Source organism: Hyaena hyaena, unplaced genomic scaffold (genome assembly GCF_003009895.1).
Source record: "Hyaena hyaena isolate Hyena2069 unplaced genomic scaffold, ASM300989v1 scaffold_1631, whole genome shotgun sequence".
NCBI classification, from domain to species: Eukaryota; Metazoa; Chordata; class Mammalia; order Carnivora; family Hyaenidae; genus Hyaena; species Hyaena hyaena.
Genome location: NW_024082265.1, coordinates 32,645 through 50,584, shown reverse-complemented (window position 1 = coordinate 50,584; position 17,940 = coordinate 32,645). Strand labels below are relative to the sequence as shown.

Sequence of the window (17,940 nt, the reverse complement as noted above, 5' to 3'; positions counted from 1 at the left end):
AGGAGGGTGCCCGTTTCTCCACATCCTCGCCAGCATCTAGAGTTCTCTGATTTGCTCATTTTAGCCACTCTGACTGGCGTGAGGTGGTATCTCAGTGTGGTTTTGATTTGTATTTCCCTGATGAGGAGCGATGCTGAGCATCGTTTCATGTGTCTGTTGGCCATCTGGATGTCCTCTTTGGAGAAGTATCTGTTCATATCTTCTGCCCATTTCTTCACTGGGTTGTTTGTTTTTCGGGCATGTAGTTTGGCGAGTTCCTTATCAAGAGCAAAAATAAATTGTTGGGACCTCATCAAGATTAAAAGCTTCTGCACAGCCAAGTGAATTTGTTTTATATGTGATTCATGTAAATGGCATAAGTTTCATTCTATAACTTCTATAAGTAACATTTCACGACTTTTTACTCAGCAATCTAGCTTAAAGATCTAACCATGTTACATTATAGAACTAGGTAATCCCTTTTAGTCCCATTCCTGAAAGGTAATTTCCTTTTATGGAATTTTAGTAAAATTCCATACTATCGATATATCACAGTTCTAATTGGTATTTTTAGCTATTCCTCATTTTCTTAACTATTTGCCAGGATGAATAAGTGTAAATAATAAATACCTCCTTATGTACAGATGCAAGGTTTTTTAAAATATTTTTTAATGTTTATTTATTTTTGAGAAAGAGAGAGAGAGAGAGCATGAGCAGGGGAAGGGCAGGGAGAGAGGGAGACACAGAATCTGAAGCAGGCTCCAGGCTCTGAGCTGTCAGCACATAGTCCGACACAGGGCTTGAACTTATGAACAGGGAGGTCATGATATAAGCCGAAGTCCTATGTCCAACTGACTGAACCACCCAGACACCCCGCAAGTATTTTTTTAAAGTGTTTATTTATTTTGAGAGAGAGAAAGAGAGAGAGTGAGCAGGTGAGGGGCAGAGAGAGAAAAGGAGACAGAGAATCCCAAGCAGGATCTGAACTGTTGGCACAGAGCCTGATTTGGGGCTTGATCCCACAAGCCACGAGATCATGACTTGAGCCAAAACCAAGAGTCAGACACTTAACGGACTGAGCCACCCAGGCGCCCCCAGATGCAAGTATATTTACGGTACATACCAAAATGTGAAATTCCTAATTAAGGCAATATGTATATTATTCAGCTATAATAGAATGTTAAAAACCCTTTCTTTATTTCCTAAATATGTTAAATATTCCCACCGGTTTATATTTCCCTCCATTTTCACCATCATATTTTACCATGAAAGTTTTAAATTTTGGTAAAAAATTTGGATGAAAAAATATAATGTTTTAATCTGAATCTCTACAATCACAAGTGAGGATGAGCTAATTTTTACATATTTATGAATGTCTTCACATCCTGTGACCTCTCAGGTCGTAGTGGTTTGGGGTTTTTTTCTGATCCATCTGTATTGCACTCAATAGATTCTTTTTTTTTTGTAATAGTTTATTGTCAAGTTGGCTTCCATATAACACCCAGTGTTCATCCCCACAAGTGCCCTCCTCCATGCCTATCACCCCCTTCCCCTCCCCCCCACCCCCATCAGTCCTCAGTTTGTTCTCGGCATTCAAGAGTCTCTCATGGTTTGCCTCTCTCCCTCTCTCCCACTACTTTTCCCCCCTTCTTCTCCCCTATTAGGGTCCTCCGTTAATTAGATTCTTTATCTATTGAATAAGTTGCATTTTTCTTGGTTAATAATTTGTTTTTTACATTTTTTATGGCATCTGGGTTTTTAAAAATGTTTATTTATTTTGAGACAGGAGGGAAGGGACAGAAAGAGAGAGAGAGGATCCACTCAGATTGTTTTCTTACAAAAATTTCTTGGGGGGAAGTTAATAGAGGTTTTTTAATATGCAAATAATACAGGGCCCCTGGGTGTCTCAGTTGGTTAAGCACCCAACTCTTAATATCGGCTCAGGTCATGATCAGCTTCATAAGTTCAAGCCCCATGTCACCTGCTTGGGATTCTCTCTCTCCCTCTCTCTCTGCCCCTCCATATTTGTGTGCAAGTGTGTACATGCTCTTTCTCTCTCTCTGTATCAAAAAAATACATTAAATTAAAAAAAAATTTTAACATACAAATAATACATATATAATATAATGTATATATGTATATACAATGTATGTATACATTATTATCTATTTTATATGTAATATAAATATATTTATATATAATATATACTTTAATATACAATTACTTTATATAATATATACACATATAATATACATACATAATACATATACATATATATTACATATACATATATGTAGTACATACATAATACATATATAATATTATATAATTATATATTATATATACAGTTGCATATCTAAATTTTAATTTAGAATTTGGAAATAAGTGTACACCTGTAAGATTGTCACCACAATTTCCACCTTAAACCTATCCGTCACTTCCAGAAGTTTCCTTCCACTCTTAGTATCATATTTTCTGTGTGATAGGATCACTTAGTATGAAATCTATCCTATTAGCAAATGAACATTTAAGTGTTCAGTATGGTATTGTTAATAGCAGGCATTCTTCTACGCAAGAGATCTCTACAGCGTAACCTTCCTGCATGACTGAAATTTTGTACCCTCTGACTAAAGTTTCAATATTAATTTCATGAGGAAGGGGATGCAGCATGAAGGTAAATGCTACATTTCTCTTTCATCGTCATGCAATTCACCAATCCGGAAATGGCAGTACATATATGCCTATCAGCAGCAATTATTTTATGTTCAGTGAGTCAGACACTGTTCACCTTCACCTCCAGGCTCAATGTCTCGGGCTCCCCTAAGAGTACTGTCTTCATAGCTGTGACATTTGAGGGCAGTCAAGACAGCATTATTGCAAGAATTTGGAAATTTCAGGGGCGCCTGGGTGGCTTAGTCGGTTAAGCGTCCAACTTTCGCTTAGGTCATGATCTCGCAGTTCGCGGGTTCGAGCCCCGCGTCGGGCTCTGTGCTGACTGCCAGCTCAAAGCCTGGAGCCTGTTTCAGTCTGTGACTCCCACTCTCTCTGACCCTCCCCTGCTCACGCTGTCTCTCTCTCTCTCTCCTAAGAAATAAATAAAACATTTAAAAAAAAAAAGAATTTGGAAATTTCAGAGATTTCTCCTTTGCTTATATATATATTAGGGTTTTTTTTTTTTTTCAAACAACTGTCGAGTAAGGCGGTTATGGATAGATCCTAAACGAATCATCTTGTGATAACCATCTCATGCTAGCCACAGAACGGTCACAACAGAGTCACAACATTAGGAGACTTGTGAATTTGTAGCCTTTGGAATGCCCTCTACATACAGGGAGGAAAGAGGGATGGGAAAAGAGAATTTCTGGAAATCTCAGAATCCCGTTCGTACACATTTAAGATATTTTTTTTAAAAAAGGGACATATTGAAAGAGGGACGACTTTTCAGAAGTTTAAGGAAGGCACAGTTGTGGCTTCTGTGTTTTGGAGCTCTTCAGGAAGACATATAGCAGAGACAAGTTTCATTACGGCTTATTTGTCTGTTTCTCTAGGTTCTGGAGCGTCTGAACAACTATCTCTGAAGCTGCCACTGAATGTGGTAGAAGAATCTGCCCGAGCCTCCGTCTCAGTATTGGGTGAGCTCCAGCCCTGGGACTTGTTCTGCTATATGGGCAGTTTTTACTGTATTTCTTTCCCATAAATACTCAAAATAACAGCTATAATTTTAACTTCATTCTTACCCCCTTCTTCAGGCTTGTTCATTGCTCTCAATCATACTTCCGTCCCTGGACAACTCACCCTTGCTAAGAATCTTCATTTTCCAGCATTCCTAAAGTTATTCATTTCTTCCTAAGGACTCGGATTGATTATAATCCATAAGCTTTATGACATCTCATCTCTCCCATTCTCTAGGAGATATCTTGGGCTCTGCCATGCAAAATATACAAAATCTCCTCCAAATGCCCTACAGCTGTGGTGAACAGAATATGGTCCTCTTTGCTCCTAACATCTACGTTCTGAATTATCTAAATAATACACAACAGTTGACTCCAGAGGTCAAGTCCAAGGCCATTGGCTACCTCAATAATGGTGAGCGATTAAGCGAGTGAGTGAAACCTTTGCAGTGTCATTTTAACAATTGACTGGATTTCCCAATAGGCTTCACTTACTTATCAATTCTATAACGTGTTGGCTTATCATAGTATCATAGTTACTTTGATACAAACGCTGTGACTGCTAATTTTATGGTAACTATGCAGGGTCCATCCCCCCATAAATGTTTAGGGCTCAGACCCTTCTAATATATGACAGCAGAATTTAAGAAATGTCACCAAAGGGATGCCTGGATGGTCCGAATCTCGCAGTTTGTGGGTTCGAGCCCCACATCAGGCTCTCAGCTGTCAGTACGGAGCCTGCTTGGGAGCCTCTGCCCTCTCTCTCTCTATGCCCCTCTCCCACTTGTGTGCTCTCTCTATCAAAATAAATGTTTTTTTTTTTAATTTAAAAAGAAAGAAATACCACCAGAGACTGAGGGATTTTGGTAATTTTTCTGGCCACAACGCATACTGTCTGTCATACTGTTTCATTAACCTTCTTTTCCAGGTTACCAGAGACAGCTGAACTATAAGCACTATGATGGCTCCTATAGCACCTTTGGGGAACAACATGGCAGGGGTGAGGGCAATACCTGGTAAGGGATAGACAGCTTTTTGAGCTCCTGTTTCTGTACCAGCTCTTGTACATATATTATCACAAGTATATTCACAGTAACCTTATCAGATAGGTATTATTAAACGTATAGTTGGTTACACTTGACACCTATATCAAGACTAGCGAGATAACCAGCAGAAAGGCTGACACTCAAATACATGTATGTTAGATCTGTCCCAAAATTCATCCTGTTAATAGTAACAAGGGTATTCTTTCTAAAACAGCTATTTTTGGGAAGGCTTTTGGGTGGCTCAGTCAGTTAAGCACCTGATTCTTGATTTTGGCTAAGGTCATGATCTCATGGTTTGTGAGTTCGAGCCCTGAATCAGGCTCTGTGCTGACAGCTCAGAGCCAACTTGGGATTTTCTCTCCCTCTCTCTGACCCTCCCCCACTTGTGCTCTCTCTCTCTCTTTCTCTCTCCCTCAAAATAAATAAACTTCTAAAAAATAGAGTAACATTTAAAAAGAATAATAGTAAAATAAAATAACTATTTTGGGGGGGGCACCTGGCTTGCTTAATCAATAGAGCATGTGATATTTGACCTCGAGTTGAAAGTTCGAGCTCCATGTTGGGTGTAGAGATTACTTAAAATCTTTTTGACAATAATAATAAAATTGGGGTGCCTGGGTGGCTCAGTCAGTTAAGCGTCCAACTTCAGCTCAGGTCATGATCTCACAGTCTGTGAGTTCAAGGCCTGTGTCAGGTTCTATGCTTACAGCTCAGAGCCTGAAGCCTGCTTCAGATTCTTTTGTCTCTCTCTCTCTCTCTGCCCCTCCCCCACTCATGCTCTGTCTCTCTCTCTCTCTCTCCATCAAAAATTAAATAAACATTTATAAAATTTTTTAAATGATAATAAAATAAAATAGTTATTTTTAAGTGGCTATTTTTTTCTAAAATAGCTCCCATAACCATGAGTTTGTAAATAATATGGCCAGAAGCCCCTGGGTGGCTCAGTCAGTTAAGCGTCCTACTTCGGCTCAGGTCATGATCTCACAGTTCATGGGTTCGAGCCCTGCATCAGGCTCTGTGCTGACAGCTAGCTCAGAGCCTGGAGCCTGCTTCTGATTCTTTGTCTCCCTCTCTCTCTGACTCTCCCCTGCTCACACTGCCTCTCTCTCTCTCTCTCTCTCTCTCTCTCTCTCTCAGAAATAAATAAAACATTTAAAAATTTTTTTAAATAAATAATATGGCCAGTGAACATGTCATATGACTTTTAGATAAATCATATTAACTTCAATTTATGGTATTTTTTAGATCATACTCATCTTGACTGAGAACAAATTCACTCATAGGAAGAAAAAAATGAGGAGGACCCAGTGACATGAAACGCTTTAAAATCCCTAAGGCAAAGCAAAGCAAAGCAGTTAGAAGTTACTACAGTCTTCTGTAGAAGATTCTGCCATGTACTCTTTAAAGAGAAGAAAGATGGAAAGCCTTACTCAAATAAGTAAAAATAAGTAACCCTAGAAGAACATTAGAACATGACTCACTGTAGCAAAGAGTAAATGAATCAGCAAGGAAATACTAGATCTAGCAGATTAATCAAGCAGTCTAAAGGAGGCGGGAGTTCTAAATATCCATGCATACCTGTCAAGTGACTAACCTCAATGCAAATGCTGTCATGTGAAGCATGTTACTGTGACACAGTTATAAAACTATTGTAACGACATGATATCATTATTGCCTCCCTCCTGCTCAGGCTCACCGCCTTTGTACTGAAGACTTTTGCCCAGGCTCGAGCCTACATCTTCATCGATGAGGCACACATCCACCAAGCCCTCATGTGGCTCTCTCAAAAGCAGAAGGACAATGGCTGTTTCAGGAGCTCTGGGTCTCTGCTTAACAATGCCATTAAGGTGAGGTGCTCATGGAATTACCTTTGATCTGTCCATCCTGATGTCTACAAGGAGATGAGGAGAGGAAGTAATAATATAGGAATCCCTTAAGAAAGAGAAAGAAAGAAAGAGAGAGAGAGAGAGAGAGGGAGGGAGGAAGAAAGAAAGGAAGGAAGAAAGAAAGGAAGAGAGAGAAAGAAATTCTGGATAGTACCAAGAAGGAGGGGATGGAACGTAGGTTGATTGTGCTCATTTGCCCCCAAGGGGATGCATATGAGTAAGGATACATTCCATGACACACAAGGAACTGATTAAGAGCATTCTCAGAAGTTAAAGTAATCAAATCTCTCTCTCTCTTGACCCCCCCATACTTACAGGGTGGAGTGGACGACGAAGTGACCCTCTCTGCCTATATCACCATCGCCTTTCTAGAGATTCATCTCCCCGCCACTGTAGGTACCACCTCATTCCCCTGCTGGGGTGTAGTTCTGGATGCAATGAAACTGCTGCCCTGCTGTCAGAGATATCACCTTACTACATGCCAAGGATCAGCTTTCCTTCTAGGCCAGGCCAGTGCTTCTCAGATCAATAGAAAATGTGGTCAATCCATTAAGAAAGATACACGCTATCCCAGTGATGCCCCTAAGCTATTTCTCCCCTGAGATCTCCCACTACTGCCATATATACACCCAAAATGAGTTCTAAAAATATGGTCTGTGTTCCTGCCTTATGAATGTGATAATAACATAAAAAATGACAATAGATGGGGGCGCCTGGGTGGCTCAGTTGGTTAAGCGTCTCTCACTCTTGATTTTTAGCTCAGGTCATGAGCTCGCGGTTCATGGAATCGAGCCCCACATCAGGCTCTGCACTGACAGCATGGAGCCTGCTTGGGATTCTCTGTTTCTCCCTCTCTCTCTGCCCATCTCTCCCCCTCCTGAGAGGCTCTCAAAATAAATAAATGAACATTAAAAAAAAAAAAAGCATGAGAATAGACGGACACATGCATTTGACAAATTATGCACGTTTACCTGAGAAAGCCAGTGTCCCTGTTCACATAGCTTGGTTCCCCCCTTGTTTTCCCTCCTCAGCACCCTGTTGTCCGCAACGCCCTGTTCTGCTTGGAGTCAGCCTGGAATTCAGCCAAGGAAGGACGCTATGAACAGCACATCTACACCACGGCACTGTTGGCCTATGCTTTTGCCCTGGTAGGTAACCAGGACCGGAGCAAGGAGATACTCCACTTACTTAATGAGGAAGCCGTGAAGGAAGGTGAGCAAACATCCCACACTCTCTACCTCCTGTGGTAGCGTTCCCCTCTCTTCTTTTGTCTATATCATCACAAAATCTGGAATTTCTTAAGCAAGTCACACATCAGAAGCTAAGAGGCAGTGTACCATAGTAGTGAGAAGATCAGCCTCTGTAGACTAGCTCCAAAATGTTTTGACCTGTGTGACCTTGGGCAGGTCGCTTCACTTGTCTGTGTTTCCTTACTGATGATTATCCTTCTTCAGTAAGATGGGGATAATAATAGTGTTCACCAGGGCTCCTGGACGTCTCAGTCAGGTGAACATCCGACTTCAGCTCAGGTCATGATCTCACGGTTCGTGAGTTCAAGCCCCACATCAGGCTTGCTACTGTCAGTGCAGAGCCTGCTTCAGATCTTCTGACCCCTTCTTTATCTGCCCCTTGATCTGTCTTTCTCAAAAATAAATAAAACATTTTTTAATTAAAAAATATGTAGTATTTACCTCATAGGGGATGTGTCAATATTAAACTAAATAATATATGAAAAGCATTTAGTAGACTATATTGGTACATAGTAAGTGCTGTGAAGTATTAGCTATTATAATTACAATGTACATTCTTAATATATACCTAATCCTCACCTGGTGTATCCTATCATCTTAAACATAAGAAAGGACTGAAGGAGGGGTGCCTGGGTGGCTTAGTTGGTTAAGCGTCCGACTTTGCCTCAGGTCATGATCTCATGGTTTGTGGATTCGAACCCCACATCGGCTCTGTGCTGACAGCTAGCTCACAGCCTGGAGCCTGTTTCAGATTCTATGTCGCCCTCTCTCTCTCTGCCCCTCCTCTGCTCACGCTGTCTCTCTCTCTCTCTCTCTCTCAGAAATAAAGAAAACATTTAAAAAAATTTTTTAAAGAAAGGACTGAAGGAAAGTAACCCCATGAATAAATTCTGGTATTTTATGCTCATATCACAAGTCTGATCATGTTGACAAATCTATTCATATTCACATAGTACTTCTAGGTATACAATAGTCTATAGGAGGGGTCAAAAAAATAGAAAATGCAAATGATAATATTTTATCCAATAAAATATATTCTACCTTTCCCCCTTAACACCTCCATTAATTGTTTCTGCTTGTACTGGGAATGTTTCAGATATACAAAAAGGCGTAAACCACTTTACACATCCCTCCCAGCTTAAGAAATACAAAATTACTAATGCAGGAAAAATTCTGTGTACCCCTCCCACCCCCTGAAGGTAACCATTACCCTGAATTGGTCATTACCTTTTCTAGGGACTTCTTTATTTTTACTATATATATATATATTCCTTTTTTTTTTATATATATATATTTTTTTTATTTATTTCTAGACGAGAGAGAGAGACAGCGTGAGCAGGGGAGGGTCAGAGAGAGAGGGAGTCACAGACTGAAACAGGCTCCAGGCTCTGAGCTGGCAGTCAGCACAGAGCCCGACGCGGGGCTCGAACCACGAACCGCGAGATCATGACCCAAGCGAAAGTCGGACGCTTAACCGACTAAGCCACCCAGGCGCCCCTATATATATATATTCCTAAACAATATTCAGAATTTTTATGTGTCCTTCATCTTTAAATAAACTATCACACTTTTGAGTATTTCTGCATCTCGTTTTCTTGTCTATTTGTCTGCCTTCTGTTTCTTAAGTTCAACATTGTGCTAATAGAAGTCCCCTACTGAGCGCCTGTAGCTCTAGTTCATGGTTTTCACTGCCGCATAATATATTGTAATATATAGATAAACCATGACTTATATTAAAGAGTCTCTCCTCATATGTTTTGCTTCCTAACTGTTGCTATTGCAAACCATGCCGCGGTGAACACTCACATATATGTCTCCTTGTGCGAGTGTGTGAGCTCCCATTAGTTCTACTGTGTGAAGTGAATTGTGGATCAGTAGGCCAAGCACAGCTTCCCCTATGCTGGATATTCCCACATTGCTCTCCGAAGAGTAATTTACTTCCCACAGCACTGTAAATCCATGCCCAATATTTCACACCCTTGACGGCCTTTGGCATTTTAAGGATTGCTGTATTTTTTTGTCCCTAATGACTGTTAACTCCATTATCTCATATCACCTGCTATCCTCACAAGAACTCTCAAGAGGAAAACTTGTAGAAAATTTAACAATCCCCGGATAAGGTCTGGATAACATCAGAAACAAGACTTCACCACAGTCAGTGAACTAACTCCCGCACTATTTCTCCCCAACGACCCGGTCGATCATAGCAACCATTTGACAACTGAGGTGGTTGTGGGCTTATGACTTAGCAACATTTTCTGCCTTAGGCTGACTGAAACAAACCACGTTCAGATTCATACAGAAGGAAACGCATCTAGATAAGGTATAAGGGAATATAATTGGAATGCACCCCTCACTTAAGCTCTGGCTTAAATTAAATATGAGTATGGAGTCACTCACAAGTCTCTTTCTCGTCTCCAGTTGATTCCCTCCACTGGGAGCGACCTCAGAAACCCAGGGCACTGGTGGAGCATTTTTATCAACCCCAGGCTCCCTCAGCTGAGGTGGAGATGACGTCCTATGTGCTCCTTGCTCACCTCATAGCTCACGGTGCCCCAACCTCCGAACAGCTGACTTCCGCCGCAGTCATCGTGAGGTGGATCCTAAAGCAACAGAATGCCCACAGGGGCTTCTCCTCCACCCAGGTCTGTGTTACTTCACCTTCGGGGAACAAAAGTTCTGAACAAGATAGAAAGACATGCAGGAAGAAAAACTGAAGATGAGAATAACTTGAGGAAAATATTATTGGTACTCAGGGAGAGTGAGAAATGAATAAAAATGAAAGTCGAAGAGGGCAAAAAGAAAATTCCTGCAGTTCTGGCACCCCGTCCCTGTTATCATCGCAGTCCCCTCTTCCCAATAAAAAAAACTCTACCTCTCTAAAGAAATGAGACCCTATATGCAATGGCCACAGCAGAATGACTTTTAAACATCTATCTTCTGGAATCTTCTGGAAGTTCTAAGAATTCCTTTCATAATGTTCTCAGGAGCGCTACTCACTATTCACTATTCACCTCTTACTATATATTTGTTCACGAGCAGCACAAAGAACTTACTTTATTATGCCAACATCCTAAGCTTTTCTTTAAATAAATCCATCAATATGTACACAGCAGGAAGTTTTATCTTCAGACAATTTAGGCTTATTTTTCCATACGAATGGAAAAAAATGGAATACTTTTATTACAACAGCTATTTTTTTTTTAAATCTATTATTTAAAGAATGTCATTCAGGTTCAATGCTGATGAGCACTGAGAATATGATATGCAAGAGTGAGAAGAATCCAGACTTCTGGTAATAAAGGGAGAGCTAAAAAATGCCAATAAATCAAGAAGGTAATTATGGCTGCAAAGGTCCTTGGGTTTTCTCAGGGCACTGAACTCAGCAGCAGAGCAGAGTTAAATTTGGGGTGAGAGGCAGACTGATCTTTGGTTGAGTGGTGGCAGTCACGACCACTGTTATCAAGTAAGTATCTTAGACAAATAGCTAAGGCCAATTAATGAGTCCCATTCACATATATTTTCCACATCCCATATGCCACAAATATTTATAGATAGGAAACAATCGATTTTCTGAGAAATAAAATAAGCTTCTGAAGCATACAATCTGGGGCGCTGGGTGGCTCAGTTGGTTAAGCGTCTGACTTTGACTCAGGTCATGATCTCATGGTTCATGGGTTTGAGCCCCACATCGGGCTCAGTGCTGACAGCTCAGAGCCTGGAGCCTGTTTCAGATTCTGTGTCTCCCTCTCTCTCTGCCCCTCCCCTGCCCAAGTCTATCTATGTCTCTCAAAAAAATGAATTAAAAAAAAACATTTTGAAAAAAAAGCATACAGTCCAAGGTAGATATGTGAATGTTACAGCTCTATCTGTGGTATCTATCTAAGGATTCTAATCAATCTTGGAATTAGAACTCCAATATTTAAGTAGCAAGGGATGCGGGAAAGAGGACATCAAAGACCCTCTTGGGGCCCTCAAAAGGTTACTGAACCTATACAGGTTCTCTCACTCGCCTCTTCCAGGACACAGTGGTGGCTCTCCATGCCTTGTCCAAGTATGGGGAAGCCACATTCACCAGGAGCGAGGAGCCTGCACAGGTGACCATCCAATACTCAGGAACGATTCTCAAAAAATTCCAAGTGGACAGCAACAACCGTCTGTTACTACAGCAGACTTCATTGCCAAAGGTGCCTGAAGAGTACACCGTGACAGTGACTGGAGAAGGATGTGTCTACCTCCAGGTGAGACTCTCGGGGCCCAAGGGGACAGAGGGCCACCCAGGAACCGTTCGCACTGAAAATTCCTATCTCAGCCAATGACAGGGCAACGCAGAGAAAAAGAGGAGGAAGTTTGGAGAAGTTCTGTCACCAGAGGAACACAGATTTTTTTGTCTTTGATGTCCCACAGACAACCTTGAAATACAACATTCTGCCAGGAAAGGAAGAATCCCCAATTGCTTTGGACGTGCAGACTCTGCCCCAAACTTGCGAGGGACCCAAAGCCCACATCAGCTTCCAGATCTCGCTGAATGTCAGGTGAGACCTCTGACAGGATCATCTACTTCTGGGCATAACAACCTGTCTTCGTACTGGAGCTCCTCCGTAAGCTGGGTGCTGAGGGAATAAATGTTCGCGCTACACTTATTGTAAAAGCAATGTGTCTTCCTGTCAATACAGAATTTCTTCATGATGGGATATACGTTGTGCCTCCCTCACCTCCAGGATCGATGATTGGGAAGCCTCCTTATCAAAAAGTTAATTCCCCTCAGTAATAACTAAGAAAAGAACATTAACCTTGGCCTCTGACCTGAATTCCTGGTTAATTCTAAACGTAATGGAATTCATCCTGTCGTAATGAGACGCTATATTATTCTTGCTCGCTCCAGGGCAGAGATGGAGAACTCCCCAAATATCTGAATAGGACAATGTAGTGACTCTCTGGTTAGAATTCCTACTGGCAATAAATAAATCTCAGATGAGACACGAAATAATCGATAGGCATATACACACAGCAACATTCAAGTAGCTCCAGGGCTTACAAAAAACTGTATCTGTCCACAAGAATATTCCTGTGGGTCAAAAGTTAATAGTATAAGTAACAAATAACGGGCAGAGATTAGAGGTCTCAGGCCCAGCTATGCATCACTCGCAGAGCTCCCTTGAATTCCGGAGTCTTTTTTTTTTAATGTATTATTTATTTCTGAGAGAAAGAAGAGAGAGAGTCAGCGTGAGCAGGGGAGGATCAGAGAGAGAAGGGGACACAGAATCTGAAGCAGGCTCCAGGCTCTGAGCTGTCAGCACAGAGCCCAAGGCAGGGCTCAAACCCACAAAGCGTGGAATCATGACCTGAGCCGAAGTCGGATGTTTAACTGACTGAGCCACCGAGGCGCCCCATAAATTCCAGAGTCTTGAGTCCACACACATGAAATACTGATTCATCAGGTCCATGGTAAAGCTTGGTCACTGTGGCTTTAACAAGCTCCCTGGATATTCCAATGCACAACCATCTTCCACTTGGGGTGGGTATTTAGGAAGGCTTCCAAGTACTTTTGAGGGCTGGGAGGGCTTACTGTGAACATAGGAAAAAAGAATACTTAATAACATGGACAGCCCTAATTTCCTTTCTCCCCCAAATCTTCAGTTACACTGGGAGCCGCCCCACCTCCAACATGGTGATTGCTGATGTGAAGATGGTATCTGGCTTCATTCCCCTGAAACCAGCAGTGAAAATGGTAGGTCTATTCTCAGTCCGGAAGACTCCGCTTTATTTAATGTTTTGTGTATCTCCAGACTAAGAAAAAATTAAAATATTTTAAATCAACTTCTCCTAAAGACTAATACTTTCTTCAAATCAGAAATATAATTTAGGGTGTTTGTATGCAGGTTTTTTGATGTGTGTTTTTTTCCTCATTGAACTTTGCTTTCATGGGTTTCAAAATTCTGTGAATAGGTTTTTGGTCAAGTTGTACCTATTAAAAGGTACTTATTTTAGGGGCGCCTGGGTGGCTCAGTTGGTGAGGTGTCCGACTTTGGGTCAGGTCATGATCTCAGTTTGTGGGTTCGAGCCCCGCATCGGGCTCTGTGCTGACAGCTCAGAGCCTGCAGCCTGCTTTGGATTCTATGTCTCCCTCTTTCTCTGCACTCTCCCCCCAGCTCTCACTCTGCCTGTCTCTCTCTCAAAAATAAACATTAAAAATTTTTTTAAAAAGTGCTCATTTTAAAAAGCTAATAAAACATATACACTCACAAATGACTGGTGCATAAAATATTCTGCCTTCCTTCTGAAGGTTTTATGAGGCATTATTATCCTTAACTGGTCTTTTAAACTCAAATGGCCAATGGAGACAAACGGTTCTGAGATCATCCTTCCACCACTGATTAAGGCCAGTGTGGCAGGTATTAGGGATAATATTCATGTAGCCTCCTCAGCCTTCCCGGCAGACATGGTGACCTTCCCAGATGCAGTGGACTTTTCATCCACTGCTTCGTTGATACCCACAGGGACTGTCTGTCTCATTGCACAAACAGCTCTCTTCAAGGAGTCACAACTACCAGAAGAAGGATATCAGCACATTCCTGGAGCTTAGACTCTTAAGATAAAGCTTTGGGACCAGTGGAAAAAATATATGAAAATAACCGATGGACATAAACTAGGAGTATTATGGAAGTTCAGAGGAAAACGAGATTGCTATAAATTAGAGCAAGCAAAAAAAAAAAAAGTAAAACAAAACCCCTCTTTCATGAAGGAATAGAATGTAAACTGAACATTCAAATATGGAAAATTCCCAAGTTTAGGATGTTTATTTCATGTTTCTGCAGATATATCAACTTTACACCTAGGTCATGTGCCATGCTAACATTAAATGCTGTACCTCAAGTATCTTTCATTTTTAATTTAAAAACATTATCATTTTTACTTAGAAAAATAATTTGAAGACACTACCCTTGGGCTTAATTTGGTAATCAAAATTTTCTTTTCTCTGGTGTCCCCAAAGGCTTCATCTGTTTATTAACATTTGTAATGTGTTAATTTTCTCCAGCTTGAAAAATCTAACCACGTGAGTCGAACAGAAGTTAGCAACAACCATGTTTTGATTTATCTGGATAAGGTGAGAGCTCTGCCATTCTATTGTAAAAAAATATATATAGATAATACTCCTTCTAAGGGAGTTATAATAATCCTATCCTAAGGGAAGTGAATGAAGACATTTTGGAGATATCACCTGATGGCAAAAATTTGAGCATTCTAGGGGTCCCTGGCTGGCTTAGTTAAGTGTCCAGCTCTTGATTTTGACTCAGGTCATGATCTCACAGTTCGTGAGATCAAGCCCCATGTCAGGTTCTGCACTGGCAGAGGGATTCTCTCTCTCTTTCTCTCTTTCTGCCTCTCCCCTGATTGTGCTGCCTCTCTCAAAATAAATAAATCAACATTTAAAAAAGTGAGTGTTCTAATATTAATTCCAGTAAATATTCTCCTCTCCTTTATTCACATTTCATGTGAGACAATGGGAAGAAATGGCTTATTATAATATTGGGATATGAATATTTCTAGGGCCTCATAAACAAGAAATTCTCTATACAATGTGTTTATTATGTCAATAACCTATTTGGAAAATATTGAGTAATGTAAGGAAGAAACACAACGGTAAACCCAATAGTTTCTTCCTTATGTTATTACGCCAACATCAATTCCTATGTTGATGTTGATACATCAATTATATATTATATCTCAAATATATCAACTATACAATTGACACCTCAATTATTATATCAACACCACATCAGCAATTAAAAAGGGGAAAATACTGTCTGCCTCGGCAAGGATGTACCAAAAAATGATAAAATCAGTCCACCCATAAACCAATCTCATTTTATAGTTGTATAATCTAACATAATTTGTTCATTCATATATTAATGGATAATATTGTTTACAAACTTTATGAAATTTTAGTAAGGCTGTAATGATCAACCTTTCTATATTCCTCTTTGAGTTGACACAGTATTTCTATGAGATAAAGAAGTAAAACTATCCCAAATCTCTTGATATGTGAAAATGGACATTGCCATTCAATCAATAAAATCATATATCATTCACCCCCTGTAAAAAGAGCCCATGTACTAGCATTTATAGGAATATATGAATTGATTGGATTATTTAAGAAAAATTTTGGGGGCGCCTGGGTGGCTTAGTCGGTTAAGCATCCAACTTTCGCTTAGGTCATGATCTCGCGGTTCGTGGGTTCGAGCCCCGCGTCCGGCTCTGTGCTGACTGCCAGCTCAGAGCCTGGAGCCTGTTTCAGTCTGTGACTCCCACTCTCTCTGACCCTCCCCTGCTCACGCTGTCTTTCTCTCTCTCTCTCTCCTAGAAATAAAACATAAAAAAAATTAAAAAAGAAAAATTTTGGAATTTTTCATTTATTCTGGGAACATTCTACTACTTGAGGAAGCTGTCAGTTGATCAAAAGGGTTCTTTTCCCCCAAGAAAGTAGATGATTATTTAAACTCATTCGAAGAAGAGAGAAGAAAACTTTTAATTCCCTTTTGCTTTCTAGGTGACAAATCAGATACTGAGCTTGACCTTCAGTGTTCTGCAAGACATCCCAGTAAGAGACCTGAAGCCAGCCATAGTGAAGGTCTACGATTACTATGAGACAGGTAAGTGTGAACAACTTCCACATAGAAATTAAATTTCTTTTTTTTTTTTTTTAATTTCTAGAGAGAGAGTACAAACTTGGGAGCAGAGCAGAGAGAGAGAGGGAATCCCAAGCGGGTTTCACCCTCAGTGCAGAGCCCAAGGCAGAGCTCGATCCCACTACTGTGAGATCATGACTTGAGCCGATATCAAGGGTTGGTCAATGAACTGACTGAGCCACCCATGCACCCCTAGAAATTAAACTTTTGATCACAGATATTTAGATTTGAGAAGTGTGTTGGGGCTCATTATGCTAACTGTTCTTTTTACTTCATTTTGTCCCCAAGAAGTCTGATTCTTCTCTGTCTTCTATACGTATATTGTAGAAACTATCGATTGTCTAAATATGTCAATTACTAAGACAAACCACCTGTAGGATATTTAGCTCCCTTTTCTTCAGATAACTCAATTATAAGACAACATGAGATTTAAATACAGATAACATTTGAACTGTCCTTCAGAAGTGTAGGGCAAAGAGAAATACAGCACAGTGTATTTGAAGAGTTAGCAACCTAAGACCATAAACAATGCATCAAATGGATGATACTGAAGTTTCTGATCCAAGTATTCCCATAAGGATTTTTTAATGGACCTGTCTCCCACTGATGTTTGCTTTCCGTCTCACTTCACCTAATGGCTTCTGTTTTTATTCAGATGAGTTTGCAGTTGCGGAGTACAGTGCCCCTTGCAGCAAAGGTAAGCAATGCACATGCTTTCCAAAGGCAGTCAGACCCCCTTTGGTTTGTCTCTCACATAACATAAAATTCTGGCTAAATATTTTTCATAGATATCGTCTTGCTCACAGTGCAACTTATTACTGAAAATTGCATTTCTTGGGAAAAGGCCACTGATGGTCAAGCTTTGGAGAGTTCATAGGATTACTTTTTGAATAATTCTAAGTAATAAATCTCACTTCCCACTATATTAATCAGGTTTCCTTGGGCACCTTGCTGCCCAGGTCTAAAGGACAGAATATTCATTGCTCAGGAAACCCACATCCCTCTTGATTTTTCTCTTCTTTCCACTATCACAGATCATGGAAATGCTTGAAGATCACGTCAATGAAAACTGCTTTGCTGGGATATCTGTCCCACAGACTCAGTTCTCTGTGGAAGAGAGGTTTTTTGGTATGTCTGAAGATGTGAGGAATAAACCTTTTTTTCTGGTCAGTCTTTATCACTGTTTCCTCATTCGTTCAATAAACATTATAACACTTCCATATAATTCCCAATAGAATCTTAAGATTAAAAATTCATAGCAATCAAAGGTTGAAGGACTTCAGAACATTAAGACTGTTACAGGGATGTTGGTCTGAGTAGGTTTCATTTGGGGCTTCAGGGGACGTATTGGATTATGTACTAGGATATGGTTACAGGAATACCCTAAGAAAAAGCTGGAGTGTGTTTTAGGAGAAAAT

At 40.5% G+C, this 17,940-nt stretch overlaps 1 protein-coding gene across 1 annotated transcript in view; it reads left to right on the top strand.

Annotated features, from left to right (window-relative positions):
• The window catches only part of LOC120226226 (alpha-2-macroglobulin-like), a 50,107-nt gene extending 32,470 nt beyond the window's left edge, over positions 1-17,637 (top strand). Inside the window, 14 exon segments of the mRNA XM_039224415.1 lie at positions 3,528-3,611; positions 3,889-4,065; positions 4,579-4,666; positions 6,387-6,543; positions 6,900-6,974; positions 7,614-7,794; positions 10,254-10,477; positions 11,855-12,073; positions 12,240-12,367; positions 13,473-13,563; positions 14,872-14,940; positions 16,384-16,486; positions 17,178-17,219; positions 17,557-17,637. Coding sequence (XP_039080346.1) covers positions 3,528-3,611; positions 3,889-4,065; positions 4,579-4,666; positions 6,387-6,543; positions 6,900-6,974; positions 7,614-7,794; positions 10,254-10,477; positions 11,855-12,073; positions 12,240-12,367; positions 13,473-13,563; positions 14,872-14,940; positions 16,384-16,486; positions 17,178-17,219; positions 17,557-17,573 — 1,655 coding nt within the window. The 3' untranslated portion in view covers positions 17,574-17,637.
• Positions 17,638-17,940: the final 303 nt, after the last annotated feature.